Raw genomic sequence first — 27,320 nt, forward strand, 5'->3', positions numbered from 1 at the left:
CATATTTCCTGCAGATATGTTGGAAAAACGCAGCGAACCACATGTCTCACGTTAGCGTGGGCGTAGGAAAAAATTGTCCCAGTTTGCGGAGCATTTTACCAAATGAAATGTTTGGGCGTAGTTTTAGCAATACGCTGAGACAGTATCAGCCACGAGGACATGAGAGTGGAGCTAAACGTCTAATTTTACTTTCAAACTCCTGCAAACGCAGTTTCAGCAAATGCAAATAAATAGCGGGAAAAAAAAAAGGCACATCATCGGATCGCCTTCTGGATGCGAAAAAGTGGATTAGGATGAGGAATGTGTTTATGGGCGAGCGGATGACACAGAGTGAAATATTCCTTGGGATAACAGCATTTAGAACTGAAGATTTCTTTTTTTTGTTTTCTTCTTTTTTGTTTCATCAACGCTCCAAGCCGACCAAATGTCCCGCGTTCGATCAAACAGCTTTCGACCAAACGACGTTCGATCAAATGTCCCGGAACCCTTACAAAAAGGAAACACACACACAGTGTACAATTATTTTCTTCCATAACTACTGACAAAAAGGAAAAAAAGACACACACACACAGTACAATTATTTTCTTCCGTAACTACTGACAAAAAGGAAAAAAAGACACACACACACAGTACAATTATTTTCTTCCGTAACTACTTGCAAAAAGGGAAAAAAAGAAACAGAGTATAATTATTTCAAAGGATTTAGTTCAGTGTGAGGAGTAGAATAAGCAGCAACATTTCTTTCCTTTTTATATAGTTCTGTAACTACTTACAAAAAGAAAAAAGAAACACACAGTACAATTATTTTAAATGATTTATTTCAGTGCGAGGAGTAGAACAAATATTTCTTTCATTTTTCATGATCTGAGACAATGTTTACGCAAAACAGCGGAGCGAAACGTCGAACTGGCCACAAATTTGGCAATGTAATGACATATTCATGAAGCATAATCGTCAAAACTACGCACTATGGTTTGCTATCACCGCGTCATCGGAATTTAGGTTACCGGCCAGTCTCAAGGTCGAGGCTCAAAGTTATAGTGACCACACGTGCCCGTACCGAGCGCCAATGTTGCGCCATCTCTTACGCGAGAGCAGAGGCTTCAAGGTCGTAGCTCTACCGGAAGAAGCAGACGACAGCGGCTCCCATATCCCGAGCCGAGCGCTACCGATGCGCCATCTATCAGGCAAGAGCACAGGCCGCAGCGCTCCGCCTCCCGAGTCCTCCTATTGGCGCGCCATTTGGGGGCGGAGCCTCCCTCGCTCTTGGTCAGCAAAGTCAAGGATAGTCGCCATGCACTGACCAGAGCCTACGTGTTGGAAAAGGGCTAGGCAGAAATCGCAAGCCCTCATGTTCATATTAACAACCAAGTAGTGACGGAACAGGATAGACGAAACAGAATAAACATATTTTTCTGTTTCGTCTTGCTTCGTGTCACTTTGGTTTCTTCGTTGAGTCATGCACCAGCCTGCGCAATTTCCGTTCTGTCAAGAATTGAAATGCGTGCATTCGCTAATGGCGACTACAAAATGGATCACCTGGGACTGACAACGGCGAGCGCTGTCACCACCACCATCACCACCTGGGACTGAAGCGTCAGCCATAAGTGGTGGGGCGCAACGAGCACTTCTGCCCAATACTTTACGTTGATTGTAACTTCTTGTGCGCTGTGTGAAGGGGATATGGCATGGAGGCGCCCATCTATTTGGAGTAGTCAAGCTTGCAAGCTTTCATTCAGGAAAGTAATTCTATCGGGGCAGCGGTCTCCATATCCCTGCTAGAAGAAGACACTTGGGGTTCGAACAAAACAGTCATGCAGTGAGCAATCAACTGTCGGCTTTCGATGGCAGAATGGTTTCCAGGACACATTTTACTAGGAGCACCTGCAATGTTGGACATCGACTGGTACGAGTACCGGCTTGAACTTGGTCGCCCTTGCCATTGACGATTACAGCCTTCCATAGCGTAAAATATCTGAGACAAATTAAAGACTGTCTTACTTCATTACCGCCTTGTCTCCAATCTACAGAGTGTTACCCTATAAAAGTCTACCCGTGCCGCCATGCCGTACTCGCCAATTACTCAATGCAGGTGGCACATTGTGCGATCTTCATATAAAGCTCATAAGCTTAAGCGCCGCAACACGAAGTTATAACTCAAAACGTGAGATTCCCGTAGTCAAAACAATCAAGATGGCGGCGTTGAGAAGAGCACTTGCCATGCTGCTCCCCAGACGACGACGTGTCGCATATCCTGCCAGCCGGATGGAACTGCAGTTTTCATTTCGCTTTCGTGTAACTGTCGTATTTTGCTCAGAAGTAAGCAAGTGAGGTACGAAAAATGCCGACGTACTCAGCAGACGACACCCAAAAGGGATGTCGTCTGCTTACTGAGAGGCGCCATCTTGGCTGTTTTGCCTACGGGAACCTCACGTTTTGCGCTATAACTTTGCGTAACCGTGCTCAATCACTTCCATGGATGAATGTCCCTATGAGGTTTATACGTAGACAACACATTGTACCGCCTGCATTGAGTAATTGGCGAGCACGGCATGCCGACGCGGGTAGACTTTTATAGGGTAACACCCTGTAGATTTGGCAATACAAGGGGGATTCAATGTTGTCGATTATACTGTTGCATATTTCATTGAGCATACTCTGCTGTGCATTGTAATGCCATCATATTTTCGTTCGCATGTACATAACATGTAAATATAAAATATTTTTTATATACAAATTAAAGGAAGCCATAGCTTCCTTGCGAATGTACAACGAAAGAAAAAGAAAAGGAAAAACGTCGTCCTCGTGTCGTGTCTACCTCGTGTAAATAGGCGATTGGTTTTCATCTGTAGCCGCGTTTACATAAATACGACACTAGCGTATCGTATCCAGTTTTACAATCGAATCCACCCATGTAAACGCTCAATTCGCTAGGAGAGCGTATCGTATTCAATTCGCTAAACAGAGGTGGATCGAGACGTTGGATGCGCATTCAGACTGTGCGTGTAAACAGACGATGCGCATCAAGGCAAGAAGAGAGGATTATGGGAAGCGGCGTTCGGCTGCGGGCTAGTTGCGTCGTCTGCTACTCCTAGTCGGGATCACAAAATGATGATATGAGGGAGTTCACAGCCACGCTCCGTTTTGGATATGTAGGTTAGTCTACACTAACAGAAGCAGCAGGGCTTGCAGCCGTAGAGCAGAGTTCATTCTGAAGTACGCTTGAAAATGGGGTGTAGATGTTACGCTTTCGACGTTTCAGCGTTCGGTGCGACGGTAGCGGGACACCGGAAACGGCAGTGTTTGCGGAAGTGCGCCTCTAACTTTCCGACATGACACAGCGTGGCGCCACCTCCGTTGTGGGCTCGATGCGCATTCATGTAATCGGTGGCGTATCGTCTTCTCTCTGGTTTCGACTCGATTCGATACGCTTGTGTCGTATTAATGTAAACACGGCTTGTGACACCCAAGTAAACGTTGTATGCGAAAACGTTTAAGAAAAAACATACATATATATATACAGAGTGTGTGCGGGTAAACCTATCCGGCATTTGCACACGTAACCCGTTGTCTACTTACCTGAGGAACTTCCGGTGGCGCACGATGGCGTATTTATGCGTACGAAAGCTACAAAAAAAACAAACAAACTGGAAGCCATATTTAGCGTAAAAAATAAACAAAGCGCGAAAACGTCGGCTTCCATGCATTAGAATAGGGCAACATGGCCGCCTCAGGAGAGTTGTATTCAGGCACCGCTAGGGGAGCTATCGGTGCAGAAACCGAAACGATGATGCTCATCGGCAGTGCCCCTAGCGGTACCTGCACATAACTCACCTGAGACCGCCATGTTGCCCTATTCTAATGCATGGAAGTCGACGTTTTCGCAGTCTGTTTATTTTTTTACGCTTTTTACGTAGGCATAAATACGCCATCGTGCGCCACCGGAAGTTCCTCAGGTAAGTAGATAACGACTTACGTGTGCAAATGACGGTTTGGTTTATCTGCACACAACCTGTATGTATATATTTCCAGGAGCAATACTCACAATACTGCTCCTCGACCGCTCCTCCAGTGCAAGGCAGACCGTGTTATCAAAAGTGCTCTCGCAATACAAAAAAGAGCAGGTTCACCTTTGCCCCCTTCCACCGGGTACACGGATTCGAAGGGAGGCATGAGCTTAGTGTACTGTCATCAAGTAAGAAACATGTCTATGGAGGGATGCCCCTTTACACGGCTTTACATAAGCGTGTGCACAAATCACTTCATTCGATATTCTGCATTCCTATAGCGTTTCACAGTAACCCCATCGTCCCGTCGACCAATGCTTTCAACACTATCTTACAGATTTTAATGACGACCGTCGTTAATGATCAAACTCACTAGTTTTCTTCACCGTGGCGTGCAGCAAAAGGTAGCTCACACGAACGCCTTCGGAAGGCCTAGTACTCACTTGGCCTAACAGGTCATAGCCAATATGATGCACTACAATATGATAGACAAAGAATATCACCGTATACCCAATCAGGGTGGAAGATGCGATTCCCTAAAGGGCGTTGGGAATCTGTGGAGCAATTGACACATGAATGAGGAATGATATTCAAATTATTCTGGCCCTCATATACGGTTCCTGTTACCGCCAGTAGACCAATAAGGGAACCTTGCGCACGTCTCATTGGCCGCCATCATGACACTCAAGAGGAACACTTTTCCGTTGTGTGGAAAAAGAAGCTTCCTCGTTCCTTCGTTGCCTGTGGTCCTGGACCTGCAGTACAACTTTATTCAGTTTATAAGATCTCGTTGAATGTGATTCGGTCCTTGCTCCGCCTTTTCCAGAATGTGTTGCACACCCCCACGCAACAAGGTCACGGCCACGGAGGGAACAGCTCCAGTCTATCTGTCTGCCTCAGTGTCACATAACAGAGTTGCACGACAAGGCGGTAATCCTCTACCGTCTTTATCAGACGCGTCGCAGTCTTTAATGGGGCATGGTGTCCTTCCTCTGGAGGCTGCAGCGGACAGCGTATAGTTGATCTCCACACGTCCTCATCACATTCCAAGGACTTTTCTGTGCAGTGTTCAAAATGCTACGGACGAGGGAACTCTTGGTTGTGCTCGCGGCGTTATATTCGGTGAACTCCGTTCAGCTCAACCTCGAAAAGTCACTGAGTGACTTTGTTAGCACGCTTGAACAGTATGCGACGCAGAAAAATGATGTCGTCTTTGTCCTGGACGAATCTGGAAGCATTGGTTCCAATAATTTTCCGCACGAGCTTGAAATGGTAGAAATGATTGCAAGACTGTTAACTGTGTCCCCAGACTTCTCTAGGATTGCAGTGGCGACTTTCTCCTATGGGTATGTTGATCATGTTGACTATATCGCGAACAGTGCTGGAAGCAGTATGTGTTCGCTTATTGAGAAGATACACCGAATTCCATACCGAGGTGGTGGAACCCAAACATCATATGCCTTGAAGCATGCGGACACAATCTTAGGAAATGGTAGACCGGGATCTAACAGGTAAGTTCAGGTTCTATTTCGAACCATAATCAATGCGTGCCGACTTGCGGAAACTAGATTAGTGACTGCCTCTTTGCTAATCAAAATAAATTGTTAATTTCGACAATCAAACTGCGTTGCGAAAGCAGTTTCAAGTTACGGCTCCTCAAGTCTTAACTGAAAAAAAAAATATATCAATAAAAAAATAAGCAGCAATGACATGCGTTTCATTGTTCCTTGACTGTCGAAGTTTGTCCTATTATTGTGTCGCCATCTGAGCAAACGCACCTCATCCAATGCGAAATGATAAGTTGAACTTGCACGCTTGGAGGATTAACCTGATACAACATGAAACTGATACCGTTGCAGTTCTGAAGTAAAGGAACGTTCTACTAAAGGAGTTCCGTCTGCCGTAACTTGCTAACAAATGAAAAGCGTTGAGCCCCGTGGGCCGGGTGTGAAGCGGAAAGAGCACGCGGAAGGGATGGGTATCAGGGGGGGGGGGGGGCAACTTGGAGGCAAGATAAGACAAAATTAATAAAAGTAGCGAGCGATGTTTCGAGCTTTTCATCAGAACCGTGTGAAAATGAAGCACAGACGGCAAGGTTAGGCACGCCGCCAGGTGGCTACACGACACGTGCTGAAGGGATGGCATGTGACACACTTTGACTATAATAGCGATTTCAGCTGGTCGTTTTTCGTGCAGAAAACGTCGCACTGACTCGAGCGTGCACGTTCTGCTTTCAGGGTGACACGCAACGTGTTCTGCTGGTCGCTTCGCGTGCAGCGTGTGCTCGCGAGCACCGAATCCGTGTAGGTTTGGCCAGACCGGTAATATCGGCGGTGTGGACCGGAACACGAGCCCTCGAGTTCCGCTTTCCGTTCCTTCGCATCCTCCTTTTCATTGGGCACGTTAGGTTCGTGCTCCGGGAACGTCCCCACTTTCAGGGTATCGCTTAACACCTCCAAAGTGACTTCCGGTGCACGTTCCTGGGTGCACCCTGCGCACCCCTTCTTCGGAGCCGGGGAACGCTGGGGAAGAGCGGGGCCAGTTCCGGAGTGTGACGCATGTTCCGGTGTACTGACTTTCGAAATGGCGCATGTTTCGTGTCCTTATAGGACGTTTATTGAACTGTATAACTGGTTGATTACATTGCTGCGTACAGAGAGAGAGGTACACTTGCGTGCACACTATATATATATATTTGTGGAGCGTACAGAGGGCGTCTGAGCAGGGGTGTTATATGATGCGCCCGTGAGGAGTGATGCCATCTGGCTTATACATCTCTAAACATCCTCCCCTTTGAAAGAAATCGCTTGTCTTCTTTAAATAAATGCAACATAACTGCAAGCTTAGTGAAACAGAAAGTCCTTGAAACGGCGGGGCGGTCTTCGATCTCTTGTAGGCCGGTGCTGATCCTCCTCTTGTATTGTTGGAGGGGTGTTGCAAGCGTTGTCTTCTGTGTCCAGCAGGTCATTGTGGTCCAACAGGGGTTGGTTCGGTCGACTGCATCTTTGAGAGGTGGATATTGGTTCATTGTGCTTCTTCTCGCGGTGAGGGACTTCACGTAGATGTACGCGATTGCGTCTGAGAAGTTGGCCCTCGCTGCGAACTTCGTATGAACGTGGTCCACATTTTCTCGTTATTGTCCCGAGCTTCCATTTGCTCGTGCTTGCCACTGGTTGTACTCGTACAGTCTGTCCTGGTTGTAGCTCACTGAGCTGCTTCGCACTTTTGTTGTAGTAAGTGGCACTTCGTCTTTGTTGTGCTTGCTTTGCTATTTGTGGTGTCCCATATCTCGGCTGCAAGAGGACCTCCGTTGTAGGGAGTGTGGTTCGCGTTCTGCGCCCTAGAAATGCTTGTGCGGGCGACATTTGTGTTCCTTACTGGGGTGTGTTCCTGTAGTCAAGGAAAGCTAGCTGTGGTTCTCGCCCACTCTCGAGTGCTTTCGTTATTAGTTTCTTCGCCGTTTTCACTGCAGACTCCACCATGCCGTTTGATTGCGGGTAGTGTGGGCTGCTCGTGTGATGCCTAAAGTCCCATTCATTCGCGAACTGGGCGAACTGCTGGCTGGCAAATTGGGGTCCATTATCCGTGAACACTTTTAGCGGAATGCCATATCTGCCGAAGTGAGCTTTCAGCTTTCTGATAACTGCGTCACTCGTTGTGGAACGGAGTTCGTCCACTTCCCAGAAGTTGCTGAGGTAGTCGACCGTGACGAGAAAATGGCGTCCTGCGCATTCCATTAAGTCCACGCCTATTTTCTCCCAGGGATTTGCTGGAACAGGGTGGGACATCAGCGGTTCCTTTTGTTGTTTTGTCATGTGTGCCTGGCAAATGTCACACGCTCGTACAAGTTCTTTCAGTTCAGCGCTGATTCCCGGCCAGTATACACATTCTCTTGCTCGACGGAGACAACTTTCAATGCCCATGTGGGACGCGTGAAGCTTCTGTTTGATCTCCGTTCGTATTTCCTTTGGTATTACCAGCCTTTGTCCTCGGTATAGTAGTCCGTCTTCCACACTCAGCTCTTCGCGAAACGTAAAGTATGGTAACGCTTCCGGTGGGACATTCGCTTTATCGTCTGGCCATCCCGTTGCTATCATTTCCGCAAGTACTTGGGATGTCGCGTCGCCTGCTGTGGCTTTGCGCACCTTTTCCAGCGTTGCCGGACGTACTGGTATGTGTGTGATAACATTCACAATGGGCGCTTCCTCATTTTCAGTGTCTTGCTCGAGGTATGCTCGTGAGAGGGTATCTGCAATGACGACCGTCTTTCCTGGTTGGTAGACAATGTCTACGTTGTACCTTTGTACCTGAAGCATCATTCCTTGTAGTCGTCGGGGCATTTGTGCGAGCGACTTTTGTTTGATTGCTTGTAGAGGCATGTGGTCAGTAATGACCGTTGTCTTTCTTCCATAAGTGTATTGGTGAAACCTCTGCAGGGCGAATTTGATTGCGAGCATCTCCTTCTCAATCTGAGCATATCTGGTCTCTGGTTGGCTTAGAGCTCTGCTTGAAAATTCCAATGGATGTCCTTCCTGTAGCAGGACTGCGCCTAGTCCGTCTTTGCTGGCGTCGCATTGTATAGTCAACTCCTTTTTGTTGTCGTAGTATGCAAGCACTGGGGTTTGCGTAACCATGCTCTTGATCTTGTTGAAGGCTGCATCTTGCTCAGCTCCCCATATCCATGGCGTATCTTTCATGGTTAGTCTCCGCAACGGTTCTAGTTCGCTGGACAGACGTGGCATATAGCGCGAAAGATAGTTAGCCATGCCGCAGAATCGTTGCACTCCTTGCACATCTTGGGGTGGTAGCATCCCTGTAATTGCCTTCACCTTGTCTGTGTCTACTGCAAGACCTTCCTTTGTAAGTCTGTGTCCCAAAAAGAGAGTTTCTGCCTTGTTAAGCTCACATTTCCTTTTGTTGAGTTTGATGCCCTCTTGACGGCATCGATTTAGCAGCTTCTCAACCTTATTATTGTGGTCTTCTTGCGCTTGTCCTTGAGTGGAACCTACGCCGTAGACTAGAATGTCGTCGGCCACACAGACTACACCAGGCATGTCCCGTAGTGCCATTTGAAGATGCTTCTGAAATATTTCGCTGCTGACCTTCAACCCGAATGGCAGTCTGAGCCATCTCTTTCTTCCAAATGGCGTTTGAAAAGTTGTCCGCAAACTTGATTCTTCGTCGAGTTCGCAGTGCCAGTATCCGTTTCTGAGATCAAACCTGGAGAACACTTTTGCCTCTGCAAGATCTGGCAAGAGGTCATCAAGCACTGGCAGAGGATGAACCTCTCTTTGCAATGCTTTGTTTAAGGCTTGTGGATCTATGCAGATGCGCATTTCTCCCGACTTCTTTTCTGCAATGACCATTCTGTTCACCCACGGGGTCGGCTCATCTACAGAGGTGATTACACCGTTAGCTTCGAGTTTGTCAAGTAGCTTTTTGACTTCAGCCTTAATGTTCACCGGCACTCTGCTGGAGGTGCATAGTTGTGGTTGTACAGTTGGGTCCACGGTCAGATGTACCTTTCCTGGCAAATGTCCAAGTTCTTCATTAAACACATCGTTGTGCTTGTCAAAGATAGCTGTCTCCTCATATACTTGTGACACGAGGTCATAGTTAAAAGTGAGAAGACCCATTTTTTCGGACACATCCTTGCCGAGTAGAGGTGTGTAATCTTCTCTTACCACAACAAATTCAACGAGAGAGCGAGTCTTTCGTTGCTTTACATTCCTTATCCAGAGTTGGCAGGTCCCGACTGGTGTAACCGTACTCCTATTCCAAGCTCTCAGAGCTGTTGTTGGGCTCAGCTTCCTGCCTTCAACGAACTTAGCAGGAATCACGTTCAAGGTTGCTCCGCTGTCTACCTGGAATTTCACTGCGCTGCCATCTTCAAGTAGCATAGTTGCGAATATTCGTTTCTTGTCATTATTTGTGGATACGTGAAGCACTTCCTCTTCAGAACTAATGGGACTGTCTTCTTGCAAACCGTGAACTTTGCCCGCTTTGCATACTTTTGCAAAATGATTCTTTTTACCGCACTTTGCACAATTTTTAGTCCAAGCTGGGCATTCACTTCTCAGCCGCTTATGTCGTCCCCCACAATAGCGACAGTTCTGCACTTCCTTCTTGTTTTCGTTGCTACCTGTCTGAGTTGGCTTCGTTTTGGAACGCTGTTCTTTGCATCGTATGGCGTTAATGACACTCTCGGTTAGTTTCGCAGGTGAGTTGTCTTGGAATGCCTTCAGTTGCGTTGCCGCTGACTCATGTGCAAGACATATTTTAACTCCGTTGTCAAGGGTTGGATCCACGTGCTTTAAAATGTCTGTTCGTAGAGCGTTACTTTCAACCCCGAAGACAACTTGGTCTCGTATCATTTTGTCAGTTTGTGCTTGAAAATTACATGCTTTGGCACGCAACTTCAAGTCCGTTAAGAACGTATCAAAGGCCTCATCAGTGCCCTGAACTCGGCAGCGAAAGGAGTACCGTGCTTGGATTTCGTTTTCCTTAGGCGCAAAATACTTGTCAAGCTTCTCTATAACCGTGTTCCACACTAAATCTGGCTCTGGTGTTGCCTCGGTGGCCTCTCCGAAGTCAAGCGTGTTATAGACATCAATGAGATTGGATTGGATTGGATTGGAAAAGAAAGAAAAATATGGAGAGGTTAGTCCCGACCCAGTCAGAACTGGCTACTCCAAAACGCGTTTGTTGGTAAACAAAAAGAAAGAAAAAGGTCAGCTACGAAAAATAGGACAAACAACCAAACAACCAAGCAGGATAAAGCATAAAGGAAGACGGGGGAAAGGAAAGGGGAGACGTTCGACGCCGAGAATCACTCACTGCACAATGTCAGATATAGTGCGAACACAATGTCACCGAAGTTTTCACAGAGTGTCCAGCAAGTCCGAAGCGATAAGAAAGTCCACAAGAGCGCGCAATGCCGGCACCTGGTGTTGGGCGGGCCAGCAGCCTAGAACCTTCACAACGGAGAAAGGGCGATTGTCGAGGCGGGCTAGTGCCGCCTCAAGGGAAAGACGAGGCTCTCTGTATCGAGGGCAGGCTTCTATAACATGCTCTGTGTCCTCCAATACCCCGCACTCGGAACAATCCGGTGTGGAAACCTTCCCAAGTTTAAAGAGGAGGCGGCCGGTATATGGCACATTGAGACGTAGCCGGTGAATGATGGAGGTAACGGCCCGGGGGAGCGCTGGGGGCATTAAAAACTGCAGGTCTGGATCCACTTTGTGCAGCAGTGAGTTAACTGGGACGCATCGACGCCAGTGTTCCCCGCTCAGACGTTTCACTACTGCGTTTATCGTGCTCTTTGCATCCCCTCTTGTGAAGTAGACGGGATGCGTGCGAACGCCACGCGCTAGATGGGCACGCCTGGCAGCCGCATCCGCAGCCTCATTTCCGGGGACACCGCAATGGCCAGGGACCCACTGCAACTGGATGTCATGTCCCCGTGATACGGCAGAAGTGTACACTTCAAGGACGTCATGCACCATTGGAGACAGACATCCCGATCCTGTAGAGTGGAGAAGGACTTGTAAGGCGGCTTTGGAGTCGGTGTAGATGGACCACTGAGCTGGGGATGGAGAGGATGCAATGAAGCCAAGCGCCATACAAATCGCGTGCAGTTCCGCCGCCGCCGCCGACGTGCGGTGTGAGAGTCTTGCACATCCTTCAGCTGACAACTGTGGGATCACATAGGCGCAAGCAGAGCCGGAACGCGTCGTTGATGCGTCGGTGAAAACCTGAATCTTCCCTCTATCGCTGTCAAGTACGGCCAAGGTGAGCTGCCGTAGAACAACCGTCGACGCAGCTTTCTTCGAGGACACTCCAGGTACCTCGACACGGACAGGGGGTGTGGGCAGGGCCCATAGTGGGTCAGGGTGCTTCGGCAGAGATTTGTGCTTGGGGATGATGCTTCGGTGGGCAAGAACGGCTTGGCTGTACCCAGACGCTGGACGACGAGTCAAAGCGCGCACTAAGGGGTGTCGGTGGTGGCGAGTTGCCAGCCTCATATAGTGGCTAAGAGACTGATCGAGCCTCATGATGGGTACAGGTGGCTCCTTGGCTTCCGCGAAGACTAGAGCAGTTGATGTGGACTTGTGGACGCCGAGGCACGTCTTGATGCTCTTCACAAGAATGGTCTCCAGCAGTTGCTCAGATGTGGGGCAGAGATGATGCAGTACTGGAAGGTGGTAAGTCAATACCTGACGTACAAGGGACCGGTGAAGACCGAAAAGAGCCCTAGAAGTGAGCCCCCACCGGGTACCACAGAGGTAGCGCAGAACATTCAGTCGGGACTCTGCTCTGTCTTTCAAGCAGCGAACTTCTGCTCTCCACGATAAGCTGCGGTCGAGGATGAGACCAAGGAACCGGTGGTGCGTAACGCGCCTCACTGGGTGCCCACTTATATAGAGCTGAAGGTTTCTCAAATGGCGGCGTGTGAAAGGCAAAAACACAGTCTTTTCATGGGACAGGTCCATACCTCTCTCTGCCAGGAAGGAGGCTACAATGTCCAGCGCGCTTTGCAGGCGCCGTTGTAGTGCTGGCCACTGCTTTCCAGAAGACCAGATACAAATATCATCAGCGTACAAGCTAACATTGACGCCCCGTGGCAGGAGAGAGGGTAGTGCGGCCATGACAACGTTGAACAGGAGCGGGCTAAGGACGCTTCCCTGTGGGACACCAGCTGCTGTACCGTGATGAAGGGTTTCGCCTTCTGAGGTTTTCACGTATACGGTCCTGTCTCGCAAGAAGTCAGAGATCCACCTAAGGGCTCTCCCCGTGACGTCCATAGTAAAAAGCCCATGCAGCACGTGATTGTGACTTGTGGTGTCATAGGCTCGCTTGACATCCAGAAAAACGGCAACACTCAGGAGGCCGTCAGCACTAGCCTGTTCCACGTGGGATACCACATTAATCACGCAGTCCATCGTGCTACGTCCCCGTCTAAAGCCAGCCTGTGCTGGATCTAGAAGGCTTCGGGATTCCAGGAACCAGTCGAGGCGGTTCAGGATCAACCTTTCAACAAGTTTGCAGAGACAGCTAGTGAGGCTGATGGGCCGAAACGATGCCAGTTCTCTTGGTGACTTTCCTGGTTTCAGCACCGGGATTACGCGGGCAGTCTTCCACATGTCAGGTACGACTCCGTCCCTCCAAGATTCATTTATGAGACACAGCAGCTTACCAAGTGTCTCAGGTCCCAAAGAGAGTAAGGCATGGTATGAGATCCCGTCGGGTCCTGGCGACGAGCCTTTCTTTGCGACAGAAATTGCAGACTGTAGTTCGTTTAAGGAGAAATCTAGGTCCATCAGAGGCTCGCGAGCACCGCAATGGAAGTCGACTACCTTGAGAGTATCATGGGCAGACTGCTTGTGAGCGTCATCTAAGGAGGCACAGGATGAGCGAGTGAGGAGACGGCAGAAATCGTCACCAACAGTTAATTCTGGTACGTCCTGGTGAAGCGCCAGTGCTCGGAAGGGCGTCTCCTGTGCAACAGCAGGGCAGCTGAGGGTCTTGATCACCTGCCAAATTCTTGAGGTCGGCGTATAAGGGGAAAGGGAGGAACAGAACGTCCTCCAGGTCTTTCGACCAAGGCGCTGAAGGTGTTTGCGTATAAGGCATCGTAATTTACAGACGTCCTTGTAGTCTCGAGGACATCCAGTTCTGCGGAACCGTCGCTCTGCTCGACGTCGTATTGCTCTGAGGCGTTCAAATTTAATATCGACAAAGGAGTGCATTGGCGGTACAGAGATTTGCTTGCTTGCCATAGAGAGGCTGGACCCCAAAGCGTGTGTAAAATCTTCCAGGTTTCCGGACGACGGGGCCAATTCTTCTGCCCGTGACTTGAAAACTTGCCAATTTATAAGCCTCCTTTTGTTAGGAAGACCTTGTATCCCTCTATGGGATACGAGCACTGGCAGGTGGTCACTACCCATGGTATCCGAAGCAGGCATCCAGTGCAGTGTTCGGGCAAGTGCTGCAGAGCAGAAGGTGACATCTAAGCAGCTGGAGTACGACGGCCCGCGAAAAAAAGTCGGGGAACCATCATTCAAAACAATGGCACCAGAAGTCTCTAGGCACTGCTGTAAGAGGCGACCCCGCGCATCCTCATGTTGGCTTCCCCACGCGTTGCCATGGGCATTGAAGTCCCCACACACGATGAAATGTTGAGGCAGCAGTCGGAAAAACGACTCGAACTCGCGTTCTTCGATGCGTACTGAGGGAGCGATGTACACGCAAGCAATAGCGACCTGTTGCCCGTGAAGACGGACACTGCACACAACATATTCGAAGTGGTCATCGGAAGATGAACAAAGAAGAGCACTTGGGAGGTCTTTTCTTACGCAGAGCATCGCCCTGCTGAACCCAGTGTGTTTCTCAGAGCGATAGATAACATAACTTGAGAGTCTGAAAGAGGCGGGCACACGTGCTTCACAGAGAGCAAGGAGGGGCATCTGGTGTCTGAAGACGAAATTTCTAAAGTCGCTTAACTTGTTCTGTAGACCGTTGCAGTTCCACTGAAAGACGCAAGACCCAGAGTATCTATATGCCATCATTGGTGGATACAGGACACGTTTGTTGGTAGCTACTCAGAAGGGTTTCCAGCATGAGCAACGCTTGCACCTCAGGCAGCTCAGCAGCTGTTGGGATAAGCCTTAGAACCGATCGGAATGCGGCTAAGATGAGCGGCAAAAGCGGGGTGAAACAGTCGCGACCTTGCCTGTCCCGGATAGGTTGCTTCTCAGTTCGTCTCGCACGTCCTTCCTGAGGCGTGGGGCGTAACATTTCCAGGGAACCTTTTGCTGGAGCTGGAAGTCCAGATAAAGGTTTGGAACCAGTTGTGTCGGTCACGACTACTTCAGCAAAAGACTTTTTTATCTTGGGCTGCCGCGATTTTGGTTCTCTTGGGGGGGCACGGTGAGGAGAGTGTCCGAGAGACGAAGACGAAGGATTACAGTCCGACTGTTGCTTAACGTAACTCGGGTTAGGGCGAGCCGCTGCTGCTTTTTTTAAATTGCCGCCGCCGTGTGCAACCTTACGGACGTGGGCTGCAGCAGCAGCTTTGGCGATCCTGCATGCCCCATATGACGCCACGTGATTTTCCCGCAGTTGGCACACTTGGGCTCGCGTCGGGACGTGCAAGCCTTAAAGTCGTGCGATCCCGCGCATATTTTACATCTCTGAGTGCCACGACAGTCTTTGGCGTAGTGCCCAAACCTCTGGCACTTGAAACACTGAGTAGGAGGAGATATATATTCAGTTACGGGATGCGACGTAAACCCCAAATTCACCTCAGCGGGCAGAGACTGGCCCGGAGAGAAGGTGAGAATGACGCTAGATTTCTGGTACGCCGTGGAGGATCCGTCGACCTCTCTTCTGTAAACAATTTCCCTCTGAACCGCAGACACTCCGTAGGGTTTGAGGTATTCTAGGAGGTCGCTATCAGAGTACAGTCTCGGTATGTTATGGATTCGCCCCATTGTTCTGAGATACGACTCCGGAACGCTTGTCTGGACATCTAGGCCTGCAACCTTTTTTAGCTGGAGAAGACTATTTGCAGCTCCTTCTGAAGGGACGGTGATAACAAGGTCGCCGTCCTTGGTGATGCGATGTGAAATGATCTTTTCTTGTGTGGCCGTCATAACATCGCTTACGATACGGTTAGGATTCACTTTCCAAAAAGACACATCAGGATTGACCCTCTTGAAAACGATGGGGATACCTGCAGGACGATTTTTCTTATACGTGACCACCTGGAAAGGTCTGGGATCCGGGTCTGTGATCATCTCAGCAATTTCGTCTGAGAGCTCATGCTCTATAATCTGGGTGCCTTCTTCGTCCGATGAAGCCTCATCAGAGACGTCGTGGTCTTCACGGGGCCGCTTGCACCGAAGAGGAGTGTGATCCGTAGTGGGCAGAGCAGGCAGCGGCGGGACGGCGCCTGGGACGTTGCCCAGCGATGGGTCCGACATCGCCGTCGCGGTCCTATAAGTCTCTTTGGACCACCGAGGAAAGCTTCAGGACAGAATATAATGTACAGAAAACAAGAAAATTAACAATTCAGCAGGGAAGCAAAAACAGAACGGCCGTTCGGAGCAGGCTTCTTCTTCCTTGACATCAATGAGAGCTGTGCCTCCAAGCGATAAGAATAAGGCAACCTTCTCTGCATCCGATTTTTTACTGCCTCCTGTTGCTAGTAAGTATAGTTTGAAGCGTTGTTTGAAAGACTTCCATTCTGTGGCGATATCACCTTTAAAGCACATTCCTTGCGGCGTTTCAACTTTGGCCATCGCCATTCCGAAACTATATGACAGGCCTACCTTGCTGGGCGGGCGCGCGAGATCAAAGGCGTCTTCAAAACGTCGTGCTCACGATCGGCACTCGAACTTCTGTTCTGTCGGAAAGCCGCTGTTGTTACACCTTGCTAGATGAGGTGATGCAGGTGACATCCCACTTCTGACACCATGTTTCGTGTCCTTATAGGACGTTTATTGAACTGTATAACTGGTTGATTACATTGCTGCGTACAGAGAGAGAGGTACACTTGCGTGCACACTATATATATATTTGTGGAGCGTACAGAGGGCGTCTGAGCAGGGGTGTTATATGATGCGCCCGTGAGGAGTGATGCCATCTGGCTTATACATCTCTAAACAGCGCAAGCCTTGCAACACGTTGCAACCGCCCATACTCTTTGTGTTTCCGGAATCATCGGATGTCGGCGGTAAATAGTGATACGATTACAGAGGACTGCTATGGTCTACTGCTACGTTTACGTAAGAGCAGACGACGGAAGAAAGCTCGATAGGGGGCGCGCGCTCAGCGGATCTGGCGCTCGGCTTCCGGATAGCCTCACAAACACCATTAAGTACACCAAGGGTACGTTCCCCTGAGAACCCGGCATATGGCGCTCGGTAGCCTGCCTAACGCGGCCATTGTTTACACTTGCTCAACATAGAATGGTGGCAGCAGCACTGGCTCGGTTTTCCCGCACGGGCCTTACACCGGCGCACTACACTGGCCTGCACTCGAACCTGAATTCACTATAAGGCTAAAAACCGAAAACAAGTCTGTCGTCTAAGAGTAAACGACGGAAGTTAGCCGACGCCGGCTATATTTAAGGAGAAACACAAACGCGTAAGCCTCCAAACGCCCAGGAATCAATGAAATCAAACAACTCCGGAAAAATGTGCTGATGCCAGGATTCGTACTCAGGAGAAGGCCCTGCTCTCGTGTCGGTTGTGGTGGTGGTGACGGCGAGAAGGCTCGCCGTTGTCGGCCTCAGCGTGGTGTAACGCTAGCATATCTGGCCGGAAATCAGTAGACCCAATTGACTTAATCGCTGCACGTTTAACGCGCTAACGAGTGGCTGGAAATTCCAAAAAGGTCGTGACACATTGCGCGTGGCGTATGCTGTATCCTTCACGTACCGCGCGAGGAGCGTCGTGCACGTGATTTATTAGGAGCCCTTCTCGACGAGTGCCCTGCCCCTCGTTAGCTCGTTAGACGTGCAAGCCATTAAGCCATTCGAATCCTGGCGTCAGCACCTTTTTTCTTAGTTGTTTGATTTCATGTGATCGTCTAAACCTCTCCGATGAATTGGGTTGTGATAATGGATTTGGCGGGCCTCTTCCCGTTTACGTGCGGAAATAGAGGAAAAACCAGAGTTAAGAACGACTACGCGCATGTTATCAATGGTGTGATTGAGGCTGGAAAAAATACTGGGAGAGCAGGGCAATTTGAGAGTTGCCGATACCAGATGTAATATGTAGATGCACCAAACGGCGATTATGCATAATGTAAAACCCAGAGTCTAGGGAACACGAACGGACAGACACAACACGAAGTCTCTGAGACTTCGTGTTGTGTCTGTCCTTTGGTTTTGCCTAGTCTCGGGTTTTTTTTTGTTTTTTTTTTGCATTATGCATCATCTCCACCTGCTCGCTTGCTTCCAAGCCATTTTTTCATTGTCAAACGGCGATGTTCACGTAATCTATCGTGGGCGCTTACGCTCAGTCTGTCCGATGTTGAATGTTTTGGGGCAGGCCGAACAGAAAATGCAGTAGACTAGGTTGACAGTGCTACAGGTGTGACAGCCGGCCATATGTACGTAAGGGCCATTAGGGCTGAATAGTCGGCTATTACGACCCATGTGGGTACGGTCACACAGCGGGGCCTCATGCGCGGGAAGGTGAGGCAAGTGTCCGGAGAGGGAGATTCTCTCTATCAATGCACTCCTCATAGAGACGACCTCCGAATCTACGCGCCATCCGTATCGATAACCATTTCTCCGCTTGCGTTGACCAACGTGGTACCTTCCCTGAAGTCCCGATATGTGACCTATGCCCACATCAGTCCTAATAAGTGATTGTTCAGACTGGAGCACTGTATTGGAGCTCTTTCCTCAAATTCAGAGCGCTCTAGAGTGCTCTCCCCAACGCCGTCGGAGCGGTTGCGGTCACGTGACTGCGACAGCTTCCGCTGAGTAGTGTTTCTGTTGCGCCATGCCTGCCATGTTACTGCATTTTGCATCGTCGTCGTTTTGATTACTCGAGAAACACCGGGAGTGACGTGAGTTAACATTCCATCTCCGCTCCTCTGTTCGAACCTGCCGCGTTCGGGTTCTGCACAGTTCCTCCGGGTCGGAAACGTAGTGAGAAACGGTGTGACCCGCTTCAGCTCAGAGTATCGGGACGATCACTCCAATACACCATTAGTCGAAGTGTATCACACATGCCGTCCCCTCAGCACGTGTCGCGTAGCCACCTGGTGGCTCGGCGGCATGCTAGTCACCCTTACTCTCTGTGGTTCATTTTTGCCCGGTTCCGAAAAAGAGCAAGTGCCAAAAACGTCACCTGCCACTTTTATTAACTGTTCTCTTTTTCTTGTCTCCAAGTTGCCTGTGTACTCTTTTCGTTTCGAGTGCCCGGCAGCTCGTCCACTCCTCCTCAAGTGCTGGCAGGAAACAAGCTAGTGGAATAATCATAATGCGTGAGATTTTTGGCCGTCGACATGGAAGAGAGGATTGTATCCATCTCTTGATGTCAATCTGAATGTGATGCCATGGCATGGAGAGTAGCAAGGACCCCAGGATGAGTCATCGACAGCATGAACAGCTATCGAAAGCAGGGCGACGAGAAGGCGACAGATTTTAGTGGCACTCGTCGCACCTCGAGCGAAATAGCGCAACGCCTCTCGAACGCTAGAAAATGCAGCGATTTCGACGGCTCCTTCCTTGGTCGCCGTCGATGTCAGGGTTCCACCATTCTTTGACTGCAATCTAGCCGTGTAGTTCATCCAGGCAGTGCATCCATGGCAGAGGCACAGTGTAGCCTTGGTGATATCACTTCACAATTAACGATGTTCTACCACGTCACTTCAACGCTTACCCACGCAGTACAAGAGGGGGTGTACGACATTCTAGTCAATCCTTCAGCGACATCTCCATGTGACCAGCTCAAATAAGCTCTCCTTCAGCGTACAAGAGCTTCCGTTCTTTTAAGATACGTTCCCACTGCGGGGCGTGCGCTCTGGGAGCGGGGATCGGCGAACGGAGAACGGCGAGCGTGTCCACGCTGAGGTACGCCGTACTCTCGAGATAAACCGACGAGAGCGAGAGAAGCCAGACCTCCACGGGCGCTACAAGGCGATCGTTCGTTTTCATACGCCACGGGTCCTCGTCTTCTTCTTCGCTTTGATTGGTTTGCTGCTGCCGTCCGCCACAGTGTTGCCAGATCTGAAATACTGAAAAAGATCAAAATGCGCTTAATTCTACTGAATTTTTTGCCTGAAGCGTGGTTTTACTTAGGGAACTCCAATTCCCGTTTACTGACAATGTCTGGTTGCATCGTAGTCCACGTACGATCGAGGAAATCATGCCGTTTTGACGTAGTGAGGAAGCCACGCGTTATGCGCAGCTGCAAGCAGTCACCTTTAAAAAAGCGAGCGGCTGCCCAAGTAAAACAATTTATAGCAAATACATTGCAGAAGTATACACATTCAAGAGGGCACCCAGTAACATAGCAAGCATGAAGACAATTTCCGACGAGCTTATGTTTCCGATGTTAGGAAGTTTCGTTATAAACCTTCTCTGCTCCGTGCGCACTGCATTAGGAGATACGCCAGATTTTCCTGTCACCCGTGGAGTGCCACAAGGTATAGTGTACTGAGCCCGCTGCTGTTCAATCTGATTATGGCATCACTCCCGACGTGCCTCTCTGAGCATGTCCGCATCACAATCTATGCCGACGACATCTACATATTGACATCCGGAGTCCGACGGGATGCTATTCAACAACGCTTACAAGGCGGTCTCAACACCACCGCGTCTTACCTGGATGACAGAGAACTCCGTGTGTCCCCTAGCAAGACAGTCGCTATGGCATTTACTCGGCGGCCCTTCACCAGCTACCCTCTTCATGTTGCCGGAACCCCGCTTCAATTTGTGACGCGCTGCAAGTACCTTGGCGTGATCATTGACAGACAGTTCTCGTGGTCTAAGCACATAAAGAACCTCTCCATCAAGACGAGCAGATCAGTGGACGTCCAACGACGCATCTCCGGAGGGTCTTGGGGCCCCACCTGTCGCGACCTTCGCCAAATTCACAGCTCCCTCGTGCCCGGCTTCCTGCGGTACAGCATCCCCGTGCTGCATGGCCTGCGCACGACTCATGAGCGGGAACTCCTGAGCATCCATTCTCGCAGCCTTCGTGCATGCCTGGGCTAACAGAAGACCACGGAAACTGATTCGATACTTGCATAGGCAAGGGAACCACTTGTTACCAACCTGCGAGATAGAGAGACCCTCCGCATTTACACGCGGCTAATGACTCGGCACCCTTCCCACTACATCAGGACCATCGACCACGACAGCCCCGCGTCTGCCTTTGGTAGCGCGGTGCGCCGTCTGAAGGGTGTTGTTCCATCTCCCACATCCCCCCTATTGTATGCTCCTCCAACGTGGGCTCTCGACCGACCTTTCATATGCATATTCATAAATGGCCTCGGGAAAAAAAGCGACACGCCAGCGGCTGTAGTACATCAACTTGCCCTGGAACACCTAGCCTCGCTGCACAATGGAAGGCAGACTATCTATACTGATGGGTCTGTGACACCTGGTGGAGCAACTGCAGCCTTTTATGTGCCCCATGAAGATTTTGAGAAAGCGTCCAAGCTCCCCAACAAGACGTCCTCAACGCAAGCAGAGCTATTCGCCATCAATATGTCCCTTCAGGACATCTCGTCCTCCCCACCTGCAGAGTGGACGATCCTCACCGACAGCAAGGCAGCCCTGGAGATCCTGCATTCTCACTCCACCAAAATCATCAGCGACCTCCACACGCCTATCACCACCGCATGCGATTCTGTTTGCGCTTCTGGCCACGGTGTGCGGCTACAGTGGGTTGCCAGCCACATAGGCCTCAGCGGGGACGCCCGAGCAGACGCCGCCGCGAGGCGCGCCCATCAAGACGTCGGCCCGCCAGCTAGTATACCGCTAACATCGTCCGCCTGCCTTATAAAGATCCGCCAGGGGTGTGCCTCCGAAATGCGCCGCTCTGCCGAAGACGCTGTACGCGCCAACCAGTCCATTGACACGGCAATGCAATTCACCCCACCCCAGAAGCTCATCCGCGCAGAAGAAGCGCTGTTCCATCAGATCCGACTCAACTTCGCATACACACCGTAATACTTGTGCAGGGTCGGAAAGCGTCGCTCAGCTAGCTGCGCTACCTGTGGCGCAGTGGCAGATGTCGAGCACATCCTACTAACCTGCTCGGAGTACTCTGCAGCCCGGGCTGTCCTCGCGGCTTTGCCTCCAACGCCTGGGACATGGTTCGCTCTCACTGGCCGTGCTTCTCGGCCCCGTCGCACGCCAACAGCAGGGAGCCGTTACAGGGGCTCTCCTGCAATACCAACAGGACATCCAGCTGAGGGTTACGCTGTAACCTGAGAACCGCGGCCCTGGGCGCTCGCCTCCGCTGCGACGAAGCCGGCCGTCCCCCCCCCTTTTTTTTTTGCTTCACCAGGGCGTAGCAAGCCGACATAGGTTTGGCTGACCTCTCCCTGCGTGGACGTCACCTCCTGTTCATTAAACTTATATACCCCCTCCTCTGCTTGCCGTATTCGAGTTCAAGCGCATGCGCGGAACGGATGTTTTCTGAAGTCAACCTCATGAAAACGAAACAGCTTTCGACAGAAACTATCACTGGACGGTTGAACACGAAGCGACTGATAGGACACAAAAACTGCCATAACTTCACTGTGACTTAGCAGTATGAGCGAGAGTACGTGATCGAATGATGGTGTGCAAGCAAGTCTGTACTGTATACAGACTTGCAGGGTCGTTTGGAGAGGCCCTGAACTGCGTTTTTAAAAGTGCGTGCAACTGCTCCCCGCTAATTTCGAATGATTGCAAGTGGACAAACGCGTCCTGTGTCGTGCCAAAGGTGCCATGTGCGGTATTTTCGTATTTTCTTTTTAAACAAGTGTTACCACTGCTGGAAATGTAACGACAGCATAAAGCTCAATATAAACCAGCCTTTACCGGGTTCTCCAAAGTCTGTGCGACAGCAATAATGAAGGAAGTATTAAAGAAGGAACTAACAAAACAACAAGGCACGATGTGATTGCCGGTGTGATTAGTCCCATCGTTGTGCGCAAACACTTCAGCTGTTAGCGTATCCTCCGACTCTGGAAGCAGCGTCATAGGGTTTTGAGAATCGAGTACAGGATCTCTTCAAGCCAAGCACTTTCCCCGCCACCACCCGATCATTTCCATAACGGTACATTTGCACTGTTGTATTTCGGGATCCTATTTACTGATGCCCGACACTAACGTTAAACCTCACTGTAACAGTAACAACTGTTACCAAGTTTATCGAAGCACAGCAGGAAACCCTAACAGTTTAATGCCGCACAGTGCCATTAGTACCAACTACCTATACACTAAGAAAAAAAGGTATGATTTTCTACCCATTTAGGTAGAGCTGCATTGCAACCACATTTCTACTCCAACCAGTTTTACCTTTTGGGTATAACTGCAGAGTAGAAACTGTCGTTCTACCAGGTTGGGTAGGAAATTCTACAATTTTCTCCTAGAGCAAACGTGAGAGAGAGGAGAAACGGAAAGGGACGCTGCCTCTAATACCCGCGGGGGGAAGTCGCGTGTGGATTGGCACGACATAGTAGAAGTACTGTCCTGCTGCAACTTTGGGTAGGAAATTCTACCTTTTTTTCTTAGAGTGTACACAGTAGTTCAATGACGACGTCTCATGTGAACATGGCGGAAAGTTTTTTTCGATACTCATGTGCCTCCTAGTGACTTGAAGACACGTGAGGCCATGAGGGTATTCACGAGGCGAGGGCTCGTGAGGATGAGGGGTGGTGAGGCCATGAGGGTCCTCACGAGTTGAAGGTACGTGAGGCCGTGAGGGCCTTCATGAGGTGAGGGCACGTGAAGATGAGGACTCGTGAGGCCATGTGGGTCCTCTTTAGGCGAAAGTACGTGAGGCACCGTGAGGGCATGAGGCCCTCACGAGGTGAGGACACGTGAGGATGAGGACCCGCATGAGGTGAAAATACATGAGGCCACGAGGGTTGCGAATAGCCTCATGAGGTGAAGGCATGTGAGGATGAGAGTGGTGAGGCCTCTCGATATACCGTTTTCCCGTGGACGCCGCCATATTGAAAGCACAGCGCCGTCTAGTCGGCGGAGCACGTTGAAAACAGTTTACCGCACAAACCAGAGAGAAGGAAAGCACACGCTTCCTCCCTGGTATCGCTTTCCTCCTCTCCGGCTTGTGCTGACTGCAAAAGCGTTGGGTGTGAGGCTTGCTGGAAAACGGTGTGTAGACTTCTTCAGCAGCGGACGGAGAAAGCGGCAAGGTAACGTTATAGAATTTTGTCTGCTGCGAGAGTACTGTAGACAAATGAAATTGACCTTTTTCACATACGCGTCGTATCCTAGCGGCCCTGCAGCGAACCACGCTCGCAGCGCGTCAAGACAAATCCACGTGGGTAGCACAAAGCACGAAAACCGGTCTGGAATGGGGCCGACGAGCTCGCGCCGTTCGTGCGGTCTCCCCATTGGTCCCCACTACTGCCGTCTCCATACTGCGCCGTCTAACTCGCGGCCTCGTGCGCTTTCTTCAAGAGACGGGCCTCGCGGAGAGACCACTCTAGTGCACCTCTCGTCTACAGTGTGCCTCCGTCCCATCAGTATCGGTCATCCTGCCTATGCATCTCTTTGAAATCCTCAATTCCCCTCTCTCCCTTTCCTTTTTTGTTTTTGGCTATAGTCTTGACGATGCCCACTTGAGTGCGGCCACCGACGGCAAGCTACCTCGATCCCCCCCCCCCCCCCGCCGTCTAATGAAGACTGAGATAACCCTCTCCGGCGCCTCAAGGTCATGCGCGTAAGCCATTGTGAAAAAGGTCGATTGGTACTCGGTCTGGGCACGATCCAAGTGGCGGGGTTCTGGTCCCAAACCCGTGACTGCTTGACGGCGCAAACATCTGGAGCGAATGACCTGTCAGCGGTAGTGGAGCTGTTGCTCATGAAGTCAAGTATTCTGGCGTGCAGTACAACGCGTCCATGTGATGCAATGAACCAAATCTATGAAAGTGTCCCAACCACTTTAATTTCGTAGAATAAATTTTAAAACGACTTTTTTTTGCAGTAATTTTGCCATGTAAAATAGGAGCATCTTGCCATGAACCTACACGCACGGCGATTTTACGTTTTCGTTGTTTTTTATTATTATTATTATTAGTCTGCCTAGAAGCAGCGGGATCGATACAAAAGTTTTTCCGGCTGCTCGACTTCCATGCCTGTTTCCAACTGACTGCTGTATTCCCGTGATTTTCGCTTGTGCCGCAGTGGCACTGGCAATGCCACTGCCACATGCACTCTTCTATTCCGCTATTTATGTTCCGCGTGTACATGAACTTGGTTCGTCCGGAAATACGTTACAGTTCGCATAGCCCTATAAATTAAGAGTCGGATTACGATGCTTGAAATTTCCTTGTGCAGTGTATTAATATTAACACCTCACTGTGACTTATTTTACAGAATCGTCATTCTGATATCCGACGGGCAAGCCAACGCTGGATACTCGCCGCGCAGCATCGCTCGTCAGCTCAGGAGTAAGGGTGTAGTGATGTTCGCAGTGGGAGTTGCATCAATCAACGCAGCCGAGCTGTTAGATGTTGCTACGTCACCCAACCATGTCTACATGCTGAAGAATTTTCCGTACATCAAAGAGATCAACCAAAAACTCCGAGATGGTATGCATGCCTGTGATACATTTTAACATGCAGGTTAAATGCAAGTGCTTAACTTAACCTAACTGCACTAAACATGATGTCGAATCTCTATAAGGGAGACAAGCACACGAAAAACATTGTCTGAGGTTCAACACATTTCGAGAACGAGAAAAACAGCATTTCCGTACGACGTAGGCAGCATATTCCTGCGTTTGAGGTCCAGACAAGGGGATGGACTTACGTCGGTACTTAAACGAGGTACCAAAAGCGTCGAACTGGACCTGTTGGCAATGTATTGCAACTAAAAGCATTGTGCAGCCATTCTGCACTAAGGCGGACTCACTTCTTAAGCAGTCTATGGGGAATTTTTGTTCGCAGGGTTCCCGTAAACCTCGCTAAATTTCTACACCAGGCAGGTCCAGGCGTGTTCCCCTCGAGTTTATCTAGGGAATGAGATATTTTATGAAAGACTGACGCGATCCACCGAGTGTCGGCAAATTAAAGTTTGTCAAATTTTCAATACATGGGAGTCTATGGGAGATGCAACAAAATCGCTTCTCACGGCCCGCCCGCCCGCGATATTTGGGTCAAAATAATGTCATTCCCTACAGTAACAGTCGGCCAATTGATCGCAATCGACAAATTCGACAAGCCTACAGCAGTTTTCCAGATCCCTGCGAATGAAAATAATCGCTTTGTCGTTTGCTATCACGTTCTGCACGCTGGCGCCGACTACATTACTTCCATAAAACGCAGGAGGAAAGCAAAGCAAAGAAAACAATTTTGCAACGGTACTGTAGCTCTCTCGGTAGCGAACGTTAACTAGACCCAGACCCCATGAGTCCGCCTTAAATCTAGTCGTTGTCGTTCGTGGATCCTTTCCCTACATTTTTGGTGCGGAAACCCGGGAAGCGTAGCCTCCTAACTGACGGACTGCAGGACTCCAGGAACGGGAAAAATGGTATATAGTAGCGTTAGTGTATAGTAATGGTCCCGACTGTTTTCAATCAGCACGAGAGCCGTGCATGCGCTGTGCGTTCTGAGGGAAATGGACCACAAGACAGCACAGCAGAATTTCGTACACACACTCAGAAAATCATTCCAGAAACTCCTGTGCGCTACTCGTTTTGTGTTGTCTCGTCCCTTTTGTGGTTTGAGCGCTTTTATAGTTGCAAAGCATAACCCAGGACACGAAGAACAGCTGAGTTCTTACGCGTCGGTTCGTCCATTTGTCTTCACCCGAAGTTACTTACGTCATGTTTACACCAGCTTGCTTGCATAATACTGTTAAGCTCAATGATATTTTCCTTGACGAAGGCATACCTTGAGCATGAGGGAACGAAACACACGAACAAGTAGACAAGACGAGCCCTCAAGCTCAAGGTATGCCTTCGTCGAACCTTCACCAGCTCGCTTGCCTGCTCACCCTTATTTCATCATATTTTCCTTCTTTGTTTGGCTTCGTGGAAAGAAAAGAAAATTAATTGACTGCGTGGCGCTCATGCAGAGGACAGGCTACTCCAGTTTAGTAATCAGAAAAGGAGAGAAAAAAAAAGAAAAAAAAGAAACACGCACACAGACACATAAAGAGAGGGTGATGAAACCGAAAACAGCACAAACAGAGACACTAGAAATCACAGTAAACCCATGATCTTGGAATCTGTAAAAAAAAAAAAAAAAGAATCACGCAAACGCCTGTAGGATTTTGAGATTTTTGATCGCACGCCAAGGCCCAGGACCCTCGGTTAAAAGGTCTGCTGCCCACCGGGCTAAGACTGTCTGGCGGTGCTAATGGTATCATCGGCCAGACAGTAAGATATGACCCGTGTCCTCAACAGGCCCACACATTCGGAAGTTACGAATATTTCTTTTCATATTGCATACGTACATCCTTACTTCAAAAAACGTGAGTTGGTTCGCGCCAGCCGGCTCCTAGGTGGTGGCACCTGTGTCGACAAGTTAATTCACCGTGTGTAGACGTCCCGGTGTAGCCAGTCAGACTTTGTCACATGATCTGGGCACTGACTGGTGCCCTGC

At 49.7% G+C, this 27,320-nt stretch overlaps 1 protein-coding gene across 2 annotated transcripts in view; it reads left to right on the forward strand.

The window, feature by feature from the left end:
- The first annotated feature begins 4,949 nt into the window (after window positions 1-4,949).
- LOC135394648 (sushi, von Willebrand factor type A, EGF and pentraxin domain-containing protein 1-like) overlaps window positions 4,950-27,320 on the forward strand; it is a 72,808-nt gene continuing 50,437 nt past the window's right edge. For both annotated transcript variants that reach the window (XM_064625489.1, XM_064625490.1), the window contains exons 1-2: window positions 4,950-5,518; window positions 25,090-25,304. In XM_064625489.1, the coding sequence (XP_064481559.1) occupies window positions 5,082-5,518; window positions 25,090-25,304 (652 nt within the window). In that variant the 5' untranslated portion in view covers window positions 4,950-5,081. The remainder of the gene's footprint in view (window positions 5,519-25,089; window positions 25,305-27,320) is intronic.

This window comes from Ornithodoros turicata, chromosome 5 (assembly GCF_037126465.1).
Source record: "Ornithodoros turicata isolate Travis chromosome 5, ASM3712646v1, whole genome shotgun sequence".
Classification (NCBI taxonomy): Eukaryota; Metazoa; Arthropoda; class Arachnida; order Ixodida; family Argasidae; genus Ornithodoros; species Ornithodoros turicata.